The sequence below is a fragment of the Vollenhovia emeryi genome, unplaced genomic scaffold, assembly GCF_000949405.1.
Source record: "Vollenhovia emeryi isolate VEMERY1.0 unplaced genomic scaffold, V.emery_V1.0 DF939126.1, whole genome shotgun sequence".
NCBI lineage: Eukaryota > Metazoa > Arthropoda > Insecta > Hymenoptera > Formicidae > Vollenhovia > Vollenhovia emeryi.
This window is the reverse complement of record NW_011967240.1, coordinates 2,626,799-2,652,084: the sequence shown is the minus strand read 5'-3', so window position 1 is coordinate 2,652,084 and position 25,286 is coordinate 2,626,799. Positions and strand designations below refer to the sequence as shown.

General features: G+C 37.8%; 1 protein-coding gene across 2 annotated transcripts in view; it reads left to right on the top strand.

Annotated features, from left to right (window-relative positions):
* The window catches only part of LOC105569016 (furin-like protease 1), a 227,624-nt gene extending 203,375 nt beyond the window's left edge, over positions 1–24,249 (top strand). Inside the window, exons 10-12 of one of the 2 annotated variants that reach the window (XM_012025135.1) lie at positions 259–993; positions 5,800–6,078; positions 22,178–24,249. In XM_012025135.1, the coding sequence (XP_011880525.1) occupies positions 259–993; positions 5,800–6,078; positions 22,178–22,617 (1,454 nt within the window). In that variant the 3' untranslated portion in view covers positions 22,618–24,249. The remainder of the gene's footprint in view (positions 1–258; positions 994–5,799; positions 6,079–22,177) is intronic. The other variant, XM_012025133.1, reaches the window with a different exon arrangement.
* The last annotated feature ends 1,037 nt before the right edge of the window (positions 24,250–25,286 follow it).

The window sequence follows — 25,286 nt, the reverse complement described above, 5'->3', positions numbered from 1 at the left end:
TCAAACGTTCCCGTTAATTTCCTTTAAGACGCCCACTGAGGATAACGCGTGTTACAGCTCTAGCGAACCACCGAGACACTTGGTGATAAATATCTGACCGGCGTTTAATCTTTTCACCCCGGATAATTTCCGATGGTACCACTTTACCGTGTACCACGTCATTTGACACGCCAGTAAACATCGCGTTATATTCCTGCCTCTCTTTAACCATCACGTCCGCTTTCTTTCCGCTGCATTCACGGACGCATACCGGATAAGGACGCGCCACTTTGCACGAGTGGGCGCTGATTTTCTACGGCACCGCGACGCTGCCCGACCGGACCGAATACGCCCTTTACAACCCGGCCGGCATGAGTATACCCAGACGACCGTTCGTCAAGCCGCGCGAGACCATCCCGAAGAGCCAAAACACCCTGACGAAGGGCAAGCAGACGCAGCACAAGTCCGACAAGTCCGGCAGCCTGAGCCCGCCCTACGTGGTGAACGCCCAGATTCAGTCCCAGAGGAAGGGCAAGGCTCGCGGTCAGCACAAGAACGGCAAGTCGGCTAATCGGCCGAATCCCAAGCCCACCGCTCAAACCCTTCGAGGTCTCACCGGAGTTAACAGAGGGCCTAGTAACGTGGCCGGTGACGTGCGTTTGATCACGTCGAGGCCACGTGGTAGAAGCACGCCCAGCCCTGTTACCACCAGCACCATGTCCCAGACCATCGCGACGACGAAGACCACGGCGACGAGCAAACAGATTATTACACAGAAGATTATCGACGTGGTCACCGCCTCGTCCCTTCAGAGGGGGCTGATCTTGTTGGAACCACCGGCAAAGGCGGCCACTAACAAGGTCCCAGCGGTATTTCAGCAATATCCCAAGATTCAACAGCTCTATCCGGTATACGGTGGAGCTCGCGGCGCCGGTCAACACGCCACGAGGGCTAAAGGACTCGACCTGCTGCAGGACGAGCAATTTGACCCGAGGAACCTGCAACTGGACAAGGGTATCTAAACGAATGAGAGACGGCGAGATGCGCCGGTTGTTTAATGGCGACAATCGGAAGCTATTATATTTGTGTGGTAATGTCATCGATGATCTTAACTGAATTATTAAATTAAATATTGAGTAACACGAGAGTCTTCGCGTGACTGTTTCCGTAATCAGTTAAGAAATCTCGGTCATTTTGTCATAACGTAAGTTCACACACACACGCACGATAATCAAATTAAAATAATTAAATGTCAGCGCATACATAATCGCAGTATATAATCTGCACCGCGGTTGATTGGATATGTCTACGAAAAAAATGTAGTGTCGCGCGCACAGATAATCGCGATGACTAATACGGCCAATCTATCTGCATCTATTGTTCTCGAACAGGCGGCATTTTATACCGCCGAGACAACAAAGAAGGTCGTTTCGCAGCTTCCGATCGTTTCCCATTCGCTTCCACGCATCCGCCCTGCACACCCACGCGAAGCGTGGAAAGTAGAGATGCATCGCGCGCAAAGCCCCGAAGATTAAACGGATCCGCTGGAATTTGGTTTTCGTATTTTCTCTTTTGTGTTAGCTGTTTCGCTGATTGCGACCACAACGTAATCACCGTTACTTTCGTTTGTACACAGATATATTATCCCTAGCTATTAATATGCAGCACTTTAAACAAGCTTACTTCGCATTATTCATGTTTCTTTTTATGTGAGTTTAGAATGTTTTTCACGTCGAGTGATCCTTACGTATCTTCTAGTAAGTATGATGGAACTTTTTCTCGCGTATCTTTCTCCTACTGTAATACTCTCTAATTAAAAGTGAAAGCTCTCAGTGTTTTCTGCAAAACTTTTGCTTGTGACATCCTTTGTCGGACGCTTTACACGAAATATCTCATACAGGATACTTCGTATAATACCTTTAGCTTTTGTAGCTAGATGGATTTAAAAAATCCGCCGTAAGCGAAATTTCGTTAAGTAAATTATACATTTGCATGATTGGTGTGCACGAATAGAAAGTTATACAAATGTCTCCCTTAGTCTAAACAAGTTTTACTTAATGTTTTTCACGCATCGATGAAAGAATCGCCAAGTTTCTTTATTGTAAAATTATTTAAGAGGATTTGGATGTATTATATATTTATGCAAGTTTCTAAAATATCTCTCTTCTTCGACTGTAAGCTGTTCGCCATCGAACTCGTATCCGTCAAACTTCCGGAAAGTTTCCTCTCAAGTATAAGTAGTACACTTAAATATTTTGCATAGTTTCGTCGCTCTTTATGTCAAACGGCGGGTTTTTCGTCATGTTGACGCTTCCTGCGTCGCTTCTTCCTGTTGTTACAATCGAAGCCTCTTGCGTGAACGGCAGGCCGATAATAGGAAAACTTATCGAGGCCGGTAACGCGCGCTATGGCCTTCAATCAAAACTTTCAATGACTTGGTTATCGATGAGTCTCACATACCTGTAGCCTCGAACGCATCTGTATGCGTCGGCTATCTTAATGTATTGCCAACATGTATCGCCTTGTATCCTATTATCCTCATACACGGGACGCAGACCATTGTCTGGTTACACGAGAAAATTGTACATTCCACATCTCGTCTCTCGTCTAAAACACGAGCTAAATGTTATTGTGCCCTTAGATATTTCACTTATCATTTGTATCCTTCGATTTGTAATTTTTAAATGATAGCTTGGAAAGATACGATAACATATTTAAGGAAATTGACATTCTCTACATACAGATAATATTTTATCTTTTCCATTTAATTCATTTTGTATGTTTTAACCATCTGGCGTCATAATTTGAAAGCGATTTTCTTCAAAGCAGCAACGATTCCGCGCGAATCCGTAAATCTCGCGCAAATGATGTTCATGATTGCGCGTTGCGCTTGTTATCTCCTTTCCGAATTCTCGAATTCTAGATCACCGCGTAACCGCAAATCACTCAAAATTCACAGTGAAACGCGACGACGCGAACGGTACTGAAAACCGCTAATGCGTGCCGTGAAATGGAAAAGCCGACGAGAGCGAAACGAACCCCATCACAGTGGAGACCGGGCGGCTCCTCTCGTCCATCATCGCTGCTAAATAATTTCCGCCATGATTGGAAATTTTTTCGCTCGCTTACCCCGCAAATGGTTCCCGCTCTTAAGGCATTATTATCGAGGTTCGCTCCTCCAATAGCGCGCGCTAACGACCCATCGAGCACAATGCCCTCACGTTCCCATTGTCTTATGAATAGCCACGTTGTCCCGATCGATTTTTGACATTTTTACCACCCCTCCCACCCCCTCTTGCATCTCGTCCTCCCGCTCATTTCCCTCGACCGTCGGCTCGCATGTTATTTTCTCGATACCTTCGGTGAAACAAATTGTTCGAGCATCGCGACGCCTGTCGCTTTACAGTCACCTTGCGCACTCGTAACAGCAACGTTTTAACGATGACTTTATTACAGCTGGCAACCGGCAGTTTACGGATGCCGACCGAAAAAGCACACGCGAGAGTAGTCCCGTCACGACAAATTGGATCCGCTTTTCCACCGCTTTGATTTCTGGTCTCCCGTCACTACTCTCCACCTGTGAAATTTAGCTTGTCCCATGAGAGTGATTTCATCCGAAGCTGTTATATATATATATATATATATTTTAACTGTTCTGCTCTGTAAACGTGACACGGCTTCATATTAACGTCTAGGCAAATTAATTCATTTCTTTGAAGAACGAACGCTTCATCGTAAACGGATATAGCGCAATATTTCGAGCGACGTTAAAATTAAAATCTACTCTCTAAAAGACAGTCAGTGGATTATCACTGATGCGATTTTCAGTGGTATACTTATAACTGCAGATCAACGACTGTTCACTGTTTTCAGTGATAATTCATTGATTGATTTTTAGAGAGTGCGTTTATCGCTGATAATAAAGCGCAGTGTTTTTATTCTTTAAATACATTTTTTGATTAATATGCAAATCTTCATTATTACGGCATGGTTTAAACCAGTGGTTGAGTATCAAATAATCTCCCGAGCTCTTAATGGCTGGCTGAGAAGACATGATATCTCAAATTAGCTTCCATTTAGCTAGCTTTTCCGTCTTGCCCGCAGCGCAAGGAAAACTTGCAGATGTATCTTACCTGGGGTAAAAACGATAATCGCCCACGAGGTTTTTACCATTCTCTCGTTGCAAAGCACTTTGCATTTAATTCCGACGTACACATTTCGCTGAGTAAATGTGCGCGAAGAGTCGTCGCTGATTACTCGGTTATTTTTAACTCTAATTTAATCAAGACTCGACCTCCCCTTCCCCCGCGCGCCCGCGCGCTTCCCTCTCCATCGCGAACATTGTTCCCGCGAGCGAGCTTAGGACGAAATTTTCCCCACGGCATCCGCGACGCTTTATTAATTTCCCGGACGGCGCCGTCGACGTCACCGCCACCCCCGTTCGCTGTCTCGCTCGCGTCTCGTCTACCTCCTGAAACCTTCCATTTTACCGCCTTCGCCTATCCGCGAAGTACAATGTCTTGCGTTATATTTGCGGGCAAGGTCGCGGAATAATTTGCGGGAAAGTGAAAAGCACGTTCGATAAACGGATGAAAAATATAAAATGCGGATATAATAAATCCGATGATTAGGACTTTACTGTCCTGCGACCAATTATTAGTAGAGGAAAGTCCTCTATTATGAGATAGGATTCTAATATGAGACAGCAGGCTTTCAGCAGCAGGCAATAAATTCATGATGGAATCAACAGACGATGCCTATTAATTTAACGAAAACTCCGCTATCTCATATCAGAAGCCTATCTCATAATAAGGAACTTTACGAATGTTACGCAAAATTTGCGCCACGTTTGAATGCACACTTTTGGCGTAATATTATACGTACGCTATGGATATGTTTATATTATTCCGAGATTTGAACTCCATTCTGTCAGAGCCTTGCCCATAAAAATGGTGCCGCGAGGTTTGCAAGCTTACGTTTCTATTCTCAGGAATCCACGGTACGTATATCATGTGAAATCTACTTGAGTGGATTGCAATCGTGTCTGCATGTGTGTTTTTAATATAAAGAAAACAGTAGGTAGTTATTATTGCGTAATTGCCACAGGACAAATACGTTGCTTTCAGTCCGTTCCTTGCTTAAAAAACGGCGATAAAATTGTGGCACGCCTGCATCTTCTTATATTTTGTTTCGGTACACGTAAGGGCCTGAGCAGAATGGCTGTCTTGCACTCTTAAGACATAAGACAGTTATTGTGCGTTACCTCAAGACAAAGACTTAAAACATAAAACATTGTCTTAAGGCTGTCTTAAGAGTATAAGACAGCCATTCTGCTCAGGCCCTAACGCATTCAAGATTATAATTATTTCGGCCCGATTTTTCATTTTCTGGTTAACTGTTAACCAGAGACCGATCGCCTCTCCATCTTTTTCCGTATTACTATCAAAGAAGAGACAGAGAATCGACTGACTTCTGGTTAGCAGTTAGTCAGAAAATGAAAAACCGAGCCTCAGAGTACTAGAATACTAGAGACAGAAGAATCTTGAGATATTAAATAGAAGGAGGAATGCGATGCAGAGAAAGAAGAATTTTACAGAAGAATAGTTTCAGCATTACAAGTTTCGACAATCATTTCAATTTTCCTTCCCTTTTACTTTCACAGATGCTACATTCTTTCCTGCAACTTGTTTTCTGTCTCTAATACCTTTCAAGATCTATGTGAATCGCTTTTCGCAAAGTACTTGGCACCGTCACTGAATATGAAACAGCCATTAGCTTTCGCTCGAGTCGCGCTAATGTAGCTGGGTGGCGTTGTTTCAGACACGCTGGATGAGTGGAAGCTTGTGTTCTTTGGCACGGACACATCCGTGGAGGTGGACGACGAGCTGGACAAGGACAAGCCATTGCCGCCTGTGATCCACGAGGAGGTGAACAACGCGCCTTCGGACGAACGGCACAACGCCGTGGACACCGAGGGCGATCCGTGGACGGGTAGCCGGCAGATGGACCGAGTTTCACACCCGGAAGTGCAGAGGCCAACGACGGAGAACCAGACGAGCGGTTGCGCCGCCTTCGAAGCCGGGGGCAGCGGGTGCCTAGGTGGGTGCCTCATACTACTCCTTCTAGCCTATCTGACCAGCGTGCCCGGCTGGCGGGAGTTGATCACCAGCTGGCCTGCCTCGACGAACAGTCGGAGCGAGTTGGGCACGGAGGCAAATCGGCCGCTGATCGCGGTAGCGAGTGTCGTCCCAACGGCGACGGCGACGTCGTGGCTGGGCGACGCGACGACGCAACACGTCCCGGCGGCGATACCACGTGCGCCGGAGGCGTGCGGGTGTACATGATGACAGCGGATCGCGTTTGGTCCCGCGACGTTTCGCAGCCAGATCCTGTGACTCCGAGTCACCGGGATGCTTGACGCGAGTTGGCCGCGTGGATCTCGACGACGTGTGCCTGACGCGCTCTTGTGATCCGTGAAATTTTTATGCACTTGTGACGGAGAGGTGTCGCGCGTAGAAACCGGAAGGGGGGGAAGGGAACGAAGAGGAGGACTCGTGCCTCCTTTCCCGGTGCTAATTGTCTCGAGAAGAGATCCGAAGGACACTGCCAATGCCGGATTCTCGTGTGTCCTCCTCTTCTTGAGAAAGAAACGAATGATGTGTGTTGAACGATGGACACATCGAGTCTGGGGACTTGGTGGCTCCGTTAGAGCGTTCCTCGTGATCAGGGAAATGCGAGTTTCTCGCTAACACACGTTAGAGCTGGTTCTGGCCTAATTCGTTTGTGCCGTGTAAGGAAGTGAGTCTCTCGTAATCGACACGAAACGTCCGGACGCTTGCGCCATACACTCTATTCGCGAGGGGTGGCTTCGACTGATCGACGTTCGTCGCGACGAGGATGGGACGGGAACTAGATGGTTACGAGGTTGGAAATGCACGGTTCTGTTACCGATTGCACGATGGACTCTCGATTTCCCGTTGAAAGCGCTCATTTCTGGAGGAATTCGACACAAAGACATTCTATTTGGGCTATCGAATTATGTCCCTCCTTTTCTCACCATCGATTTTTTCATATTAAAAAAAATAGATAAGTTGTGTTTTAGAAGAAACTTTAACGGAACTGTATATGAGAAGTTTGCCAGGGAAGCTCGTGTAAGTTCTGCAAAATTGTTAACATTAAATCTCGGGGGAAATTCATTGCAAATTTCTTAATAGACATGAGAAGACGTGATTTTTTTTGCACGTTGCACGACCTGCTAGCGTCGTTTCTTACGCTAAAGTAATGTTCATCCCTAAAGTAATGCGAAGTAAATTTTCCTGGTAGCGGAAGAAGTAAAGTGAAAAATAAATGCATTACAATGCAGAACTAGTAGATGAAAATTTAATATTTAATATCGTGACACGTGAAAATCGAGAGTTCGTCACTTTTCCAAACCTTCCTGTCTCCACACGACTGCTGCAGTTACGCCCGTAATTCTATGGATGTGCTTGTAAATACATATATGCAAAGCGTATTTATTATACCTCGCAAAGTTACGTACGATCTTGGGAGTTTTAAGAGTAATGGCACTGCGATCCCGTGGCATCCTCTTCCGCCACGTTGAACGAAGCAGAAATGGGTAAACAACCAATGCTTTGATAAATTCTGGAATTTTGCTTGACTTTTGCGCGAAAGCCGTCGCAAGGCCGTCATAATGAACCTTAAATCCATTTACGCCATATTTTTAACTGACGCCGTATTTAACGAAGACGAACCAGCTGAGTTGGCGCTTCATTTAACTGATACATAGAAATCGTATTTAACATATTCATATAAAATTAAATATTCTGAGCGTTAAAGGTGCGCCCTCGGTAAGAACTCAGCTATTCTATATCTTTTTAATTCTACCATGATTTATGCGTCGCGCATCAGTTAAACTTCCTTCCAGAGACCAATCCTATCTCGAGGTTTTGCTTCCTTCAAAGAGTCAAAGAAATATTTAAGCGATCGAATGTAGCACGATTGTGCCCAATTCTGCTTAAACGGTTCAGTCGAGGCCCGCCGTACGTGGCAGCGTCCCATATTCACATGTGTAATTTTCCACGTGAACTTTTTGTACGAGACAAAAATATAAAGGGGAGCCAACTGCCATTAGCGAGACCTGACTCGTCCGGTCTCGCGCCCTGTCTCTCCTGGAAAAATTGCCTCGCGTAACTTAGAGTACATCCGATGGAGCGCTGCAGTTTACTTCGGAACTTCGTCACGTCGTCGATTTTGATCGACGAATTTTGGCTCCAACGTGTTCCAGGGGGGGAAGGGAGGGAACAGTTTTTCTCTCGCCTTCTTTTTCTTCTTTTCCTCGGCCCTATCTCTATCTCTCTTTCTCTTCTCCTCCCTCCCCTTCCTGCCTCTGTCTCTCTTTCTCTCTCTTTCGTTCATTCGCTCGCTCGCACAAACACACCATCTTTTTCTTCCCCTCTGTCCCCTTTTCTCTCTTTCTTTATCTCCTCTCATCTATCGGTCAGCACCCCTTTTGTTTTCCAGCGTCCTTAACATTCCCCTGTCTGCCAGCTTTCTCTTACATTCTTGTCTCTCTGAACCTTTCTCCACGCTTCATAAGCACTCTGCGTCCCTCCAAGGAGATAGGATATTCGGTGAGCTATCAGCACTGCCGAAAACTAGAGGCTATAGGGAGGTTCTCCGGCTGCCTATGTAAACAGTTGGGGATGGGGTACATGAAGCTGCGTGTGGATTTTGGATGCACGTTGAGGCTCAGGCTTTATTAAGACCAACGACGATGACCGGATACTCGCAATTTATTTTGGCGAATAATATCGCTTCTAAATTCGCTTCTCCTTGTTAACGAGATAATGTGAACGTTATATATTATTTCGTTGCAAATGCGTAAGTTTCATTATTCTTAATGTAAAATGCACACATTTTTGTGAAAATATTTTGATAGTGATTCATGATGAAGAACATATTAATTACTACGTTAAAATATATTAAATATGCAAATATATGCATGTTGTATACGAAAATTGAACTTCACACGCTTTTAATATTTTTTTGAAAGAAAAGAAATCGAGTATCGTTCGTACATTCATAATTCACATTCGGCCTCGAAAGTACAGTACATATATCAAATTTTCGACACGAAACTTGCTCAAAACGTTGTTAACTATGATAATTAAAAACCGCGTGGTCCGCAGGTGTTTGTAAGTAATTAATACCCACAACGTGCTTAGCCAATTCGACGGCGATAAGAACGTCGCGCCGCTAAACGACTCGATATTTTCTGAACAATTTTTAGACACCATCGTTTTGCTTGGAATATCGATAAAAACCGGCGGATACTATTCTATTGCGAGCTTAGAAGTGATCGCGCGCGTGCTTTGTAGAAATTTCGATTGCGGGGATAAGCAGTAAACTCGACGAGAAAGCCGAAGCTTCGCGGCGAGTTGACGGGGCGATTTTTCTTTATCGGGGAACGATCGTCAACGAGTTATCGAGTCGGAAGTTTTCACCATCGAGAATCCGCCACTGCGAAAATTCGTTTCTAGGATTTACGATTTATATCAACGCGGAGAATCCAATCATGTTCCGTCGAAAGTTGTAGGCCACAAATCAGAAGTTAACTGTGCACGACAAGCCAGGAATCGAATTACAATCGATATATTGTTACTTCTGCTTGAATAATACATGCCGATTATATAAGTAAAACACGAACAATTTGAAAGATACTTACAAAATCGTCGGTTAAGAAACCAATGCATTATCTACGGATTTCGTTGAACTCGTTGGTCGAAAATCATACATAATGCAGCTCAATCAAATTATTCAATAACTTATCATTATCAGTTTTTTTTTCTATAAGCTTTTAAACATACGAATGAATTCAATTAACATTTGACAAAAGTCATAAATAGCTACTGGATCGACGTCCCTCCGTACTTTTATGGCGTATCAATAGATGCTCCAGAAACCGATGCGCCAAAAGGCTGAATAATCGTACGAAAAAGGGAATATTGAATAGTTGCGAAATTAAATTGACGTTACAGTCGCGATAGTAAACGTCTCTTTCCGAGCGGCGTTCTGCGAATGAAACGTTTGTGATTTTTCGAGATGTACTGATGCTCTAATGGATGGCTATCGAATGCAATTGCGAGGAAAAAAAAATATATGCTCGAACGTATTAATCCCTGGATCGGATGAGACTATCTCGGTCAAGAGACGTAAAAATCGGTCAAGTGCCTCTACATCGAATACACTCAACTCCGAAATTAGTGCTCGACGTACAAATTTATATGGCATTAATATACTGAATAAAAAAGATAAAATAATACATTTTATTATTTTACTTGTGTACGTTCAAGTTATATATAAAACTTTAAAAATATTTTTTTTATTCGAGGATTTAGTAACATAAAAATACATTTTATTTTTATTGTAATTGAATAAGTAAGAATATATTGTGTTCACAAGCTTGAAGAAAAAATTAATGCCATTTTCTTCTATTTCATGCTATTCGTTTAAAATTAATTTGAGACTTGTTAAACTTTCTGTAATTTAAAAATACGCTATCGTGTGTCACACATATTAAAATATTTGACCTATTTTTGTGTTGTTCAATCTAAATATTTTAACTTTTTCTTATCAAACGTTTGTCCATGGCGTAAAAGTAAAGCGAAATTCTGACATTAGATATATGGAAAGAAAAGTCGCGACTCCAAAGCTGCTGGGTAAGAAAGAATATCGGACCGAGTACTTCGAAATCAGGTTACATTAGCAACTAAATTCTCTTTCCTTACAAAACGTAACATGCATCAATCGCGAATTCTGTGGTACCGTATTTCTCGATGGACGGATAGAAAAGATATTTAATATTCCACCTCCGTCGATATTGAAAAAGGCAAACCCGAGTAGAATCAATTTTTTTTCTTTTATCTCTTTTTGATAGCTGTTATACGGTTAAAGAAATTCAAATTTTATAGTGGAAAAATGAAAGGTCGTGTTTACTGTCAATGCAATTTCTAGGAATTCTCTTTTTATATCTTATGGAATTGCTTTCGACTCCTTGCATGCACGCGGGTGTAGGAGAAATTCGAAATTTGCATAGAACCGGAAATATACATATTTCTTCGTATCGTTTTCTATTGTGCTTGTTTTATATGTTTAAACTTTCATAACGTTGCACACGAAACTGAAATTTAGTTTTACATGACGTATCAATACCTTTTAATGCTGTTCTTTGTTCCGAAAAAAATGTTAGTTTCTTTTAAACAATCGATTGTACGACAGAGATTTGTTTAATCGCGTTTTCGGTATTCGCAGATTCTCTTTAATCAAAAATTCGTTTCTCACGATGTAAAACGAAAGAAAAGCGCCATATCGTGAGGTACATTGAGAGGAAGAGGGCGATTCTGATATGAAGCAGCGGATGATGGGCTGAAGCGGGATGGAAATTCAAAGGCGGGTTGATTTACAGACGAAGATTCTCTGAATTTCATCTCTGATCAAAAGCGCAGCTCGGTCAGCATTTTGCGAAACGCCCCGCTTACGAGCGAATAATTTTAATGACCCGCGTACGAGCAAAATCTGATGAGAAATACCCGCAGTAGTAATCCGTGTCGTATTAATTGTGAAATATAGTCGAATAGAACCGTAAGATTAGTTGACTTTGCCATTAAAAATGTGTTCGCAATCGTCAAAAATTAATTTTTCTCTCGCAGCCTTGAGCGACAACTTAGAATTTCTTTAATCCTACGTCAAATTACATTTCCCTATTAAATTTTAAATTGAATTTTTACGTGAACATTGAATTATATCTTCTTCAAAGATATAATAACACAAATGCATGTAAAACATGTGAGTTTGAGTTAAATGTTGTGTAAAGATGAAGTAGAGTTTTTCCTCGTTACTTACTTTAAGAATACGTATTTATCTCTTTCCCAGGTAATCTTTTGAGAATTATTTATTCGTACCTGTTGTTAGAAACCGATAACGAAGTACGTTTTTCTTGATCGAGGGTTCTCGACTTTCATAAATTGTTCGTGTATATGCGATTATAATTCGATTTCTAAATATCCTTTAAGTCAATTTTATGTAGTCAATCTACACCATCCTACATTGTTCATTCATCACACCTCCGCTTGTTCTTCCGTAAACTATCTCTATTACTTTAAATTTCTTTCCCAAACGCTATACTTCTACGCTGATATCTGCTATTTTTCCTTTCTTCATATTGTTTCCGTTCCTATTTTCCATTTGTTGTAATTAATATTGTAAATATATAGATCGATATGTGATAAATGAACTTCCCCTACTCTTCCCTATTCTCTTGTATTATATACTTTCCTTAATTTTATCGTTTCCCATTTGAATATCTTCGACTTTGACGTTCAAAAATTTGTGGAAATATCCTCCTTTTCATTTTGCCTTAATACGTGCTAATATGGAAGAAAGGCAATTCTTTCAAATTTTGATGTAGTTAATGTACAATATTGACAATCTTATTAATTTTACTAAAACCCTAAAGAAATAGCAAATTTAATATTTTTCCGTGTGATATCTTTTGTTGTTTTATTTTAATATGTGAAGAATGGTTCCTCCACATAAGCATAAGACTCGACTCTTGATCCCTTCGTTGGCCATGATATATTATACATATATTTTTAGAGAATAGGCAGTCAAAAGAGCGAGTACGAATGCATATTATTGAATAACGAAAGAATTTTTATTACTATCGTTCGTATCATATAATATGTATAGCAGCTATATTAGTTTATTACTCATTGTGATTATATTATTACATTTCATATCAATGTAAGTGGATGGTGCGTATTAGTCGCTGGTGCCGTAATTATTATCGTCCTCAAAAGCATGTCGGACTGTTCATGCACATATCATTTCAATCAAATTGCAAATGGGTGCTGTTTTCTGAAATCAATGTACGCTTACATTATATTCTGTTTCTCTTAGTTATCATATATATCTTGAGATTTAATAATTTACAAAACTTTGATACAGGATGGTCTACTAAAATTGTTTAAGGTTTGAGCTAAGGGAGAACTCCTTGCTGGATTTTCTCTGAATTACAGCTCTATTGAAACTGATATCTTACATAAATAAGCAATGAAATAATATATGTAGAAAATTTTTATAAAATAAAATAACGTATAACAGTTACATTTATGTATATATAAAAGTCAATAAGTCAGAAGAAAAATAAAAAGTTTCAAGTTATTTTATTTTAAAACAAATTTTCTATGGACCATCCTGTAGCTCTATCCTGTAGCTCTAAAGAGAAGACGTCGATAAGAGAAACGTTATTATCATTGGCGTACCTCACATTTAACAAACTTTTAATTAGCAAATTTAAGATGCAAATTAATTAGACAATATTTATACTTATAAACGTACTTAGTGAATAATCTTCGTTTCCCGAGTGAGAGACTAAGTAAAAATTTTTTAAGACTAATTAGCTTGTGAGATGATATTGTAGTGTAAATTGACTCGTTCAACGAGCTTATGCTTTTCAAAATAACGTTATAATGAATTCTCTTTATACACAGCGACGCAAGATTCACGCAGCATTCATCGATATTTGTGAAGAAGTTTTCGATAGTCCTCTGTTAAATTGTACTTATATGTCCCGATGTATCAAATAAAGCTATATGTAAATTAAGAAGGAATACGCTTCCACGTCTCATAGATACATTCTCTGCGCTGTGCGTCTAGTTGGTATCGTTTATCCAATTATTTCAACCAAAGCGAGTTTATTTAGTTCGCTTATTTTGCACGATTCATCTAGATTGATCGTTACTCACGACATTACCACCGCTTTCTTTCGTTCTTTATTTCGTTCATAATAGTTCTTCAAGTATTGGGGATGCTCATAATATTGGCTATCGGAAAACGAGAGCTTAAAGCTGTAGATAAGTGCTCATAAATAAAAATTCAACAGCAATACAAATAAAAGAAAAGACAATGAAAATACGGCGGTATTACTGATTGAAATTGTTATTAAACTTAAAAAAAAAGCGTACGTCGTAAATTCACGTCGATACAAATAATTGTTTAGCAAGAAAAATTTGTCATATACCGAGATGTCGGGCGATGGCTTAAAAATGTTATTTAGCTTTTTATAGTTCCATTTTTCTGACTAATCCGAAAAGGATTAGTAACAGTGGAAATAAACATAAAACGTAAACAAGATATACATATATAAAATTTTGCAGGAACTGTTCTGTCATTTTGGAAAAAGTCAAAGCCAATTTTTTAAATAGAAAATTGACTTTTTGCGCTTCCATAACAAAAAAAAACAAATATTATTAAGTGACGTTATAATATAAATGAAGCGAGCCCCGGAAAGTTTATTTCAAAGCATTAATTGTGACCGTGATATATTCGAAATTATTCTTTTTAAATTCACATTCCTATGACATATTTAACGCCAAAATTGGATTTCCTTATGTTAAGATCGGCTATGATCTTTATATCAAGGAAACAACAATCTAATAACAAAATCGGTCGAATGGATTTGCCTCTACATGTCGCGATAAAAAAGGGGTAAGAATATGGATTCAATGTATTGACTCTTCGAGGATCTCGTCGAGCCTCGCGTTTCTTCGCGAACGTGAAAGAATTATGAAACGCTGCGTGATTTTCTCCCGCGCGACTTACGTGCATTAATTGTGATTCTTCAATTAATCTTCTAATGTGACATCCGTCACGGAAACTACGGCATAACGAAGTTATCTCGTAGTAGGATTAGAAGAATCAAAATGGGAAACTTTCCCAACGAATCGATTGAAGGGACCGGCGACTTTTCACGAGTTTCATGACGAACCTTCTTCGCTCCGCGAAATCTTGTTTCGCTATCATTCAAAGAATAAAGTACCAAGAGTCGGCGAGCTCGTTCTAGATCACGAAAGAAAAATAGAATGAAAGAGAGAGATAATTTTATTACATACTCTAGAATGAGATCCCCTAAGAGAACAAGAAAGAAATGCAAATATCGAGAATGTGCATGAAGACGAATAAGAATGTACGTGTGTGTATGCGTGCATGTATTTTGTGCGCGTGCGCGCGCGCGCGCGCGTGTGTGTGTGTATGAAAGAGAAAAAGTGAGACGCGGCAAATGAGAAGAAATGCGAGAGAAAAAATGAAGTTACGAAAAACGAAAGTACAGACCGATTATCTATATGTATAGCGAATTTCAGTTCTAAGAATAAGAGTCAATTATATTAATCAGTGTGGAGGGGTGTTGGTTTCCGAGAAAACAAAAAAACTGGTATAAACTACGAGTAGTACAAGAAACTTTGGATGTATTTTGATTCGTTCAGATGTGACGTATCTTCCAAAATGTACAATACCAGCGACATCGCTTCGGGACAATCTGACTTCCGGTAACGAAAGCGGAGAATTTCTCTGAAACAATTTTATTTTGAGACTTTTATGAAATTTACTTCGCAAGTAGTTATAGCATTTAACAAAAACGCAACACAACACACACACACATTGCCTTCATTGTAGCGTTTAACAGACCATGTTAAAAAATGGACGAAAACGCAGAAACTATATATTTTTTCTATTATTTATGTGTATATTTTACAATTAGTCGTAATAAGTTCGATTTAAAGTGCATCTTTATATGCTTATACGTACAAACAATTTTACCAAACGAGAGAGGTGATAGTGAAGTTATTTCTGTACCTTTGCTTTTTACACCGGCCTTTTGCGAATTTCGCATGAACGCGCTTTGTACTTAATTTATCTCGTCGAATGTAACCGCTCGGGCTGGAATTCACATTGGGAGAAATTCGATTTTTCCGAATTAAATTCGATCAAATTATCTGGATGAGCAATTAGGGGCGGGGGGAGTCGACGTTTAACATTCGATACTGTATACCACCGATCACACGTGGTTCAATCGCGACAATAATTCACATAGCACGACACAGCGTGCATCCCTCATAAAATCGTTATGTGAACATCGACTCGAAAATGTCCAAATCGAATTCTCACGGTTGGAAAAATCTGGAGAACCCTCGGCGAATCTAGCGCGAATATTTGCATATTTCGCACGAGTTACATTTTATATCAAACACCATTATGCTCACCAAATCTGCTTTTGAGAAAGGAACGATTACATTTATTTTATTCTCTTTTCTCTATAGTCTATTACTTTACAAAATTTATTTCCTCTTAAAACGAAGATATAATTCGTCTCTTTCATAAGTCTTCATTCGGAAAACATCAAAGCACCTTTCAGTCCACTTTCTACAAATATGAACGACGTTACAACTTTTGTACTTAACGAAAGCAGATTAATTTATAAATGAAGAAGATATATATTTAAAAAAAAACTTGCACCTGCAACTTATCCAAAGTTTTATAGGATATCATCTTTCTTCAATGCTCATATAGCTTTAATATTTCTACGTGAAGAGTGTGCAATGCATAAAACATGCACAATCATTTTGTAGATATATATATTCAAACATAATAATCGCTCAGATTATTATCGGAGATCTGTGTAAGCGGATCGAAAATACACAGCCGGATGTCTGATGCTGTCCCGCCGCGATTGTCTGCAATATTGTTAATGTATCTATTGTAAATGTTTGTATGTATTGTAAAATGTATCTTGCTTGGAGAGGCGACATATCTTAAGTTATAACGTTTCCGAGGAGGTGAGAAGAAGAGCGTGAGGTGCGATTTCGCGCAGCTCGCGCCCACGTTCACGCTCGCACGCTCGTCCCTACCGTTCCTTTCCTCCTTCGGCGTCACTCCTCTCTTTGCTACGATTCGTCGGTGAAAGATATCGGTCGTGGATTCTGTCGGGGCCGATCGTTTGCCGACAGCGAAATTCGCGAGGAAAGGACGCGGGAAGAGGCGCGATCCGTGCGGGGCGCGAGTGTCTGCTACACACATTTATGTACACATATACATAATATATTGTATAAGCAATGGCAGAACTACTACGAGTCATTATATACGACATTGGAATTTGTATATCATGAATTAATTAAAAGAGGAGAATCTCCTGAATAATTATTTGGACATTATTAATCCGCCGGACGTTCCGGCGATCTTGTAGAACGGTTCAGTCGGATCGAAGGCTCGATCGTATTCGTACTAAAAACTTGTGCTCAACAGCAAATATAAAAATTTTATTTAAATACAATTGCTCGAGGATCAGTCTACTAAACACATGAACAATTTAATCATGGCATTAAATCGTGATATTTAAACGACAATGACAAATGGCAATATATTTATGGTCAATTCAACTATTTAGTATGAATATGACTCGACTCCTTCATCCGCTTATTCATTTTTATTTAAGTTACGATTCATACTCCAATCCTACCCGTTCGCCATTAGTCTACTAATTTGCATCTTGCGAGCCGATTAACGCTTCTAACACCGCTCGATGTTCTAATCCTGATTATGCCAGGTCATATGCAGGTATGTGCCAATTAAAGCATGCTCCGGTTCGTAAATAAACCCACGTAACATATAAAAAGTCGTCTGCATATAAGTTGCTATAATTCTTAACAATCTCATCATCCAATTAAACCTTTTGTGTTCGTAATTTTTATAACTTCTGCAAATCTATGTAATTTTTAAAAATGCAGATAATAATTACAGGTATCAATATGAGTTCTGAGAATATTGTGAGAATTCAGGATGAAATAAATTCTATCTTTGAAACAGCATTAATTCAAAATATCAAATCTCTGTGGTTTTGTACAATTCGTACATTATTGATCGTTTCTTATTTGCGATTGCATGAAATGATACAATATTACAAGTTACAAGAAGATTGTTTTAGATAACTATTTTGGATTATTATTTAGACTATAAACAGAATCTGTATACACCATAATTAATTATGATGCACTTATCGATATAAGAACTTTTCACATCATAGATTATTAATAGCTTTTCATGAATTTTTTCAAAGACGTCGCAAAATTAGAAACTTAGTCAATTATAATCAAAGACATTAAACGCTATAAATTGCGTTTATGAAAGGCAAACTGCTCAAAGTTACTGGAAAATGCTGATTGTAAAGCCATTTATTTCTCATTAAGGTCAAGTAACTATATAAGAGTTGTTTGAGTGCTGACTATCAGGCGAATATTCGATTTCTTAAAGATAACAATGCATGACAAATGAATTCCGTGCATTAACCTTAATCATATCTTTCGAGATGCATGCAACTATAATACTTCAATCCGTCCCAATTGACATGTTTTCTCATAAGAAAAATATATCAAGATAAAAAATTTAAGATGAATGAATGAACGTCAAGATGAATAAACAAAACAGCTAATATTAATATAAAATTTAATTTAATTTCGCTAGCTATAAAAGTTCTACGAAAGTGCTTCTTGTAAATAATTTAATAAATTATTACAGTAAACAGTCTAGCACATATCTATGTGAGTTGTTTTAATCAGGGCATAAATGTTTTAACTATGTTTATAAAACATAAACACTTAAGAAGCTGCTGATAATTTACTACATTGTGATATTAATTTTTATAATTGTGCATGAAATTTTTCATAGAAATGTTAGATATACATTTAAACGCACGTTAAATACTAAGCACTGCATTTCTAACTTATTCTATCCATTCTTTAAATAAAACGGCTTTCGAAACAGCACGCTGTTTCCTTCGAAACGATGTTATCGCTCATATAATATGCATGCGTTGATGCAACGTGTTCAAATTGCATTTATTGGCGATTTCAGTGCGTCTTCTGATTTCTTCTTGCTGCAAATTTAAATATATATTTGCGTATCTCACGTGAAATTCAATAAAATATATAGGAACTCTCTCTATATTTTCTTTTTCTTTAAAAGTGATAACAAAAGTGATTCATAATTACTGAAGTTTCCTCGCCGTGACGCTTTTTCCAGTTCATTGAATTGTATATTGTATTCCAATATACTTATACGTTGAAAGGAATTAAATAAAAAGTATGGAAATAACTTTACTCGCTTCGTTTCAACAAAGATTTAACACTATTTTTTATTCATAATTATTTAAGTCGTGTTTTTGTTATCAAAAGGTATATTAATTTCTGAAAACGTGATTCTATCTCGTAGTTAAAATAATGATGTGCTTTTTATCTTTTTCTTATTGAACCATCTATTCATTCTATCTTGATCGAAACGGATGTGGAGAACGTTGGAAGGCGACACGTTAAAGCCGTGTGAGCTTGTGGTAGCGTGGATCTGGTACAATTATCCGTTATCGCGATTCTGCTAGGACAGGGACGATTAATCCACCGTGCGGCAGTAACTCTTAGGGATTTGATGATTAACCAGTGCGAACACATCCCAGTCCGACACACTCCCAATTTCCAGTATATTATGGAGAACTCATCAGCCAATTTAATTGAGCCATTCAAGTATAAGTCAAAGACCTCTATTGTCTATTTCAATATTTTTTACTTTCTTATGCATTACTAACTATTGTACTTCGATCTATAATAATTCGATTAAAACCGCAAATAGAAAACAATAGAATTGCTTTTATTTAGCTCTAACTCCGCCAGAAATAGAATTATATATTTTTCATATCAATTCCAATATAATGAAAATTTAAAGCTGTCAAACTGATTCTATTAACCTTAACTGGTTAACACGAAACAGAACTGTATGTATACTCTTTTCCTCTTTTTAACGCTCAAATCACAAAAAAGTTATACACCGATGGGTGAATAGAGCGTTTCTTAATTTCTCAAAATTCCTAATTCTCAACGTATAGATGTATTGAAATACAATATACAATTCTCAAGTATGTGAACAATGTAGTTTGAACAGCGAGGAAAGTTTTCTTAGCGAGCGTTATAAAAATCGGATTGTTTGTGAGATATAAACCATCTCGAAGTTGTCACGCGTACGTCGCCGTTTATCCCTTTATACTATAGCAGGTTCAGAAAACCTATTTAGGTACTTGGACTCTCCGTGGGGACGAGTGCCGGACGCGGACTTTCTCAGACCAGCCACCAACCACCACCAATCATCACCATCACCAACCACATCCACACATCCACAACCGCACATAAAAACAAAAAAAAACAGCCCTATCCCTGATCGCTTCACCAGCACGGTGAGTCTTACTTCTTCTTCTTTCTATATAATGCCCTATTTTAATCCTCTATCGCGCGATTTATCACTCTCGAAAGTACTTGGCTGCCTGAGGGATCGAGATTCGTTTCTCTAATTGCACCCTAATAACACCGTATCTCCCGTAAGGTCACCCGAAAAAGATTTACGTTTTTCGACTTTTCTCTCGCGTTTATAATTCCTTGTCTTAGCGAGCCTTTAATCCCAGGCGTCATTAATGAATTACCAACGCTAAAGAAACTCTAATAACTCGAGTTATTAAAATTTAATAATTGATTATTGAAATTTTTAATGAGTTTTTACTTCACAAAAGATTTAAGACTAATTAAAAAGTCAGTTAATAACAAAAATATCATTGATTCTTTTCAGATAATATTGGTTAGTGATTACGTTACTTTCTAGAAACACTCTGTACTTTTGCACAGTTATTTCACAGTTTTCATTGTGTATGAATAGTCAATGGCCCATAATTTTGGGACGTGATATCACATCAAGATATTTAACATGACTTTAATTAGTCAAGCCTTGTTATGGTCGACAACTAATTAATGCAAAGTTATCAAGGGAAGCGTCATGTAATTCAAAATTCACTGTAAGGCTTCCGAGAACTAAGTGTATTCCCTTGGGGTTCACGTACTTTGACGACGAGAGGTAACTTCTATTTTCTCGTTTTTGTACTAACGGCTTTTGTCTATGCACGTATCTCCTTCGCTTTATGTTTCTTGTATAAGAGTTCCTCATATTTATTAATTAGATGTACCAATTCTGCTACCATAAATTAATATCGCACTGATACAATCATTATCATTAGACGGTAGATAATTATATGGTAAATAATCTATTGGAATAAAATGTTGTACAGTGAATAATGTGTATCAAATATTGGTAATAATATTAATAATGTGAGGATACTTCTATACACACTTCATTGTCATGTTATATTATAAATGTAAAATATAATAATGGAGTATAATTGAATCGTAAAAGAAATCAATTTTTGTCAAATGTTATGTATATACGTCGCTATTTTATTTTTCTACGTCATATGAAATTATATCGTGTTCCCCTAAAAGAAAGCAATGCAGTATATTTTTTTATATTTAATGCCTTTGTAATGTACAATTAATATATAAAAGAGCAGAGAAATTCATATAATATGAACAAATGTATATATCATGTACGGTATGTTCTCCTGTTTTATATTTATGTTTTGTATATGTATGTTTATTTTATTTTTTATTATGTAAATTGTACAACAAAGCGACGAAATTATATTAAGAATGCTGTAGAAAGAAACTTCAATGTAGATATGGCAACAACAATGATGTAATGTCCATACGTCATCAATGTCTTTTCTTTTGTTTTGTAGAGATTAGTGAGTGCTATGTAAAGCAACTTCTTTCGTAAGATCGTGTACGTAATGCATGAGTGAAAATGCAACTAATATATTATATAATAATAGTTTATTTTTAGATAACAAATATTATGTAACTGTTACTTTTTATATTAAGTATAAATGCCATACACAATTCAATGAAGTAGCATTTATCTATGCATTTTATTTATTAGTATTTTTTAAGTACGTTACAATCCGGCAAATTTGTTGTTGTAAAATTTGTAACTGGATAACACACATACGTACATACACACGTGCTTTCGTATGATTTGCAAATTTTTAGAGTTGTATAAATATTACAGGCTTTGCCATTTTGTGCGTTTGTGCGTTTATTTATTTATTTATTTATTTCGAAATTTATTTTAATGGGCGTTACAGATAAATTTGTTTAAGTAATATGCCAAATTACCATAATATTTTGTAGGCTACATTATTGCAGATAATTGCCATTACTTTTATTAATGTATTTTTTAGAAATTTTCTAAGTTATCTATTGTACTATTCATTTTGAATTTGGATTTTGTTTGCAATTGCATTCGTCACATCACATGTCAATCGGCTGCAACACTACGTCACACTGCAATAGTAGCAACAGCAACAGCAACAGCAACAACCCCCCCGCATAATCTCGACTAAATGAAAATGAAGAACATGGTATATCTAATTTTTCAGTATGCAAACCGGGTTGGTACCACAGCAATAGCAGCTGCCTGCGACAATGTCCACCTGGAACTTACGCGGTCCGAGACGACGATGAGTCCGGTGCTTTCTGCACCGCATGCCATTATTCGTGCCTATCTTGCAAAGGACCTAGCGACGCGGACTGCATTACCTGTCACGCGGATTCGACGTTCGTGTGGAGCGACGGAAGGGCACTGTGTGTACTGAGTAGCATCTCCTGGAAGATGCAGCCCACAGTATGGTTTCACAGGTTCGCTATAGTGTTCTCGGTCAATTTAGGCCTGGTGATCGCTGTTATCATTTATTTCGTCTTCACCTACATCCGTAAACGCAAATCCGTCCATAAATACAGTAAAGTATCTTACTCCGGTAACGGTGAAGTTCATGCGGATACGAACTTGGAAAACACTTGTGTGTCCGATAGTGAATGAATCTATCATTGACGATGAATAGTCTTAAAGAAGACGTTCGAGAGCATTTAAAAAGTTCCAATAGAAAGTATTCCGTAACTTTCGAAAATATTTTGATATTCTATGTTAAGATTTTAGGTATAATATTTTGAAGATATTTTGGAGATATTTTCACAGAAAATGTAGCAGAATATGTATGTTCTTCTTATTTCCACATGTTTCCACAATAAGATGCAAAACGAAACGAAACACATAGTTCGAAAATTCTAATAATGTTTGAAGAAATTATATCGAGGAATATTTTTTATTCAACGACTTTTGTTTTAGGAGTTTTAATACATTCTTAGCTAAACTCTCAATAAATATTTAAAAATATTTTAATAGCCAATACAAAAAATATATATTTCCTGAGAAAAAAATTCTGAGATTGTTGGAAAAGGCATCTAGTAGTTTTATAAGAGACACAAGATGAGATCATATGTTTTATATTATATATTATAAAATATAAAAAAATATTTTACAGTATATAATGTATCACTGTGCATAAAAGTAACAAATATAATCGACTTTATGTCTCACAAACGGGCCAAAAACCGAAACGCGGAGTTGAAAAAAATATTCAGAGAAACTTTTTCGTAGAGAAATTGTAAATACTTTTATTTCCCAATAAAAGTTTCTACAATTTTATTTGCCGTACGCGAATTCAGCACCATCCCATCGTCAAGTTTAGGAGCTATACTGCACTTTTGTAAGTGTAAGAATGTTCCTTTGTAGAAGCGGTTTGTGAGATGTATAGAACGTAAAGCGTTAATGGTGCCGATAGTTTCCTTTGAGATGAAGCAATCGCTTCGTTGCGACGCCAGTATTGTAGTAATAGTTCGTGACGATGGACCGTTTATCGATCGCCCGTGAATTAACGCGTAATGTCTCTTGAACAATGATTTTATGTGACCGAATGAATCTTAAATATCTGTGCAATCCGAACATCTATTATGCAATTAAGAGTGAGAGTGACAAGCGTTAGTTGGGACTGCGGTCTGACTAACACATTCACGAATAACTTTATAGACATTCACGGATATATTATCGATAACTTACTTATATATTAGGTCTGAAATACCGTTTTATATGTAACACGTTTTAGACTAACGCGAGAAAGACTTTGAGATCGATTGAATGCATGCGTGTTAAAAAAATATACATTAAAATTAAACATCATACAACATTCCTAGATATTTACAGAAACAAAGCGATATTTTATTTATTATCTACCGATTTGTACGTAATCAAAGTTCTACTCATCAGTAAGCAACGCAATGCGATCTAATTAACGAAATTACCACGTCGTATTATGTATGCATAGCCTGCATCGTACATTAGTCTAAAGTCGTGAGAGATTGACCAGCTATGTTATAATTAAAAGCCGAAACCAACGTAACAACAATTTTATTATTTAGACGAAACTAACGGAAAGCATATTTTTGTACGAGCGGTTTACCTCAATAATGTGATACGTCTATTAGTGCGAAATGTAGATCATAAATTTCATCGCCTACTGCAATTATCCATAATTGTTACCAATAATCATTGAATCATGATGTACATTGTTCTTGTTAACGTTGTAAATATAATAAAATAATGAAAAATAATAACCGAAATATCATAATTATTTTTATTATTCATCCCTAAAAAATTATTAAAATTCTCGTAAAAATACACCAAAACGTTTTACTTGTTAAAAAATAATTAAAAATATTTGGGGATTTATTTTGGATTTCTTTTAATCTTTTTTTATACATATAGTGTAATATTTCTGCTTTAATTGATATCTTTATATTCACGTAATTGTTTTTATTCTAATTTACAGTTTAACGCTGGGCATCGAGCATCAACGAAGCCAGTATCCATTGCCGAAATATAGAGGTTAAAGGTGACGGGATCTGATTAATGTAATCATAATAACAAACATGAAAACGTATATATGTACAAAAATAAATAACAGCAAACAAAGTAAATAATTTGATTTCTTTTGAAATTTAATTACAACCACACTAAAATGATAAATTCATGTACTGTGTGCATTGCGAAGTACACACATTATCATCTCGGATTGAGTTACGTAAATAATTAATCCGCAGCACTGTTAAAAATCGCTGCTAACGAGCGGGTTCTCGTCGTCATCAGCGATTGGTTGCTTATCCTAATCAGCGAACCCATCTGACAATCGACGGCGGGGCTTACCGCATTACACAGGCGAAACAACTTGCTAATTGTTGCCAATTAATATTCCCTAGTTTGGGCTTTCGTCCTTGTTGCTGAATTGTCACAATAGAGGTTCATTCCAGGGTAAGTAAATGTATTCAGAAGAGACATTGTATTGTCAACATGGAATTAAAATCGAGACAAAGCAAAACAAGAAAGGATTATTAAATAATTCCTATTTATTTCCACGCGGTGTTAATGTGAAACGTATTTGCTGATGCAAATATTGCGTGGTACAATCGAAATTTGGAACTTCATGTTTTATGTAAAACTGTGAATATATCAAATATTAAATCAAGTGCATTGGTAATCGCTTCATAAAAATCAGATGAAAACGCCGCGATGAGGTACTTTTTGAAAAAAAAGGGGGATATTTGTATTTACTGCCTGCGAAAAGCTGCTCCCATCAATATTCAATAGCACAACGA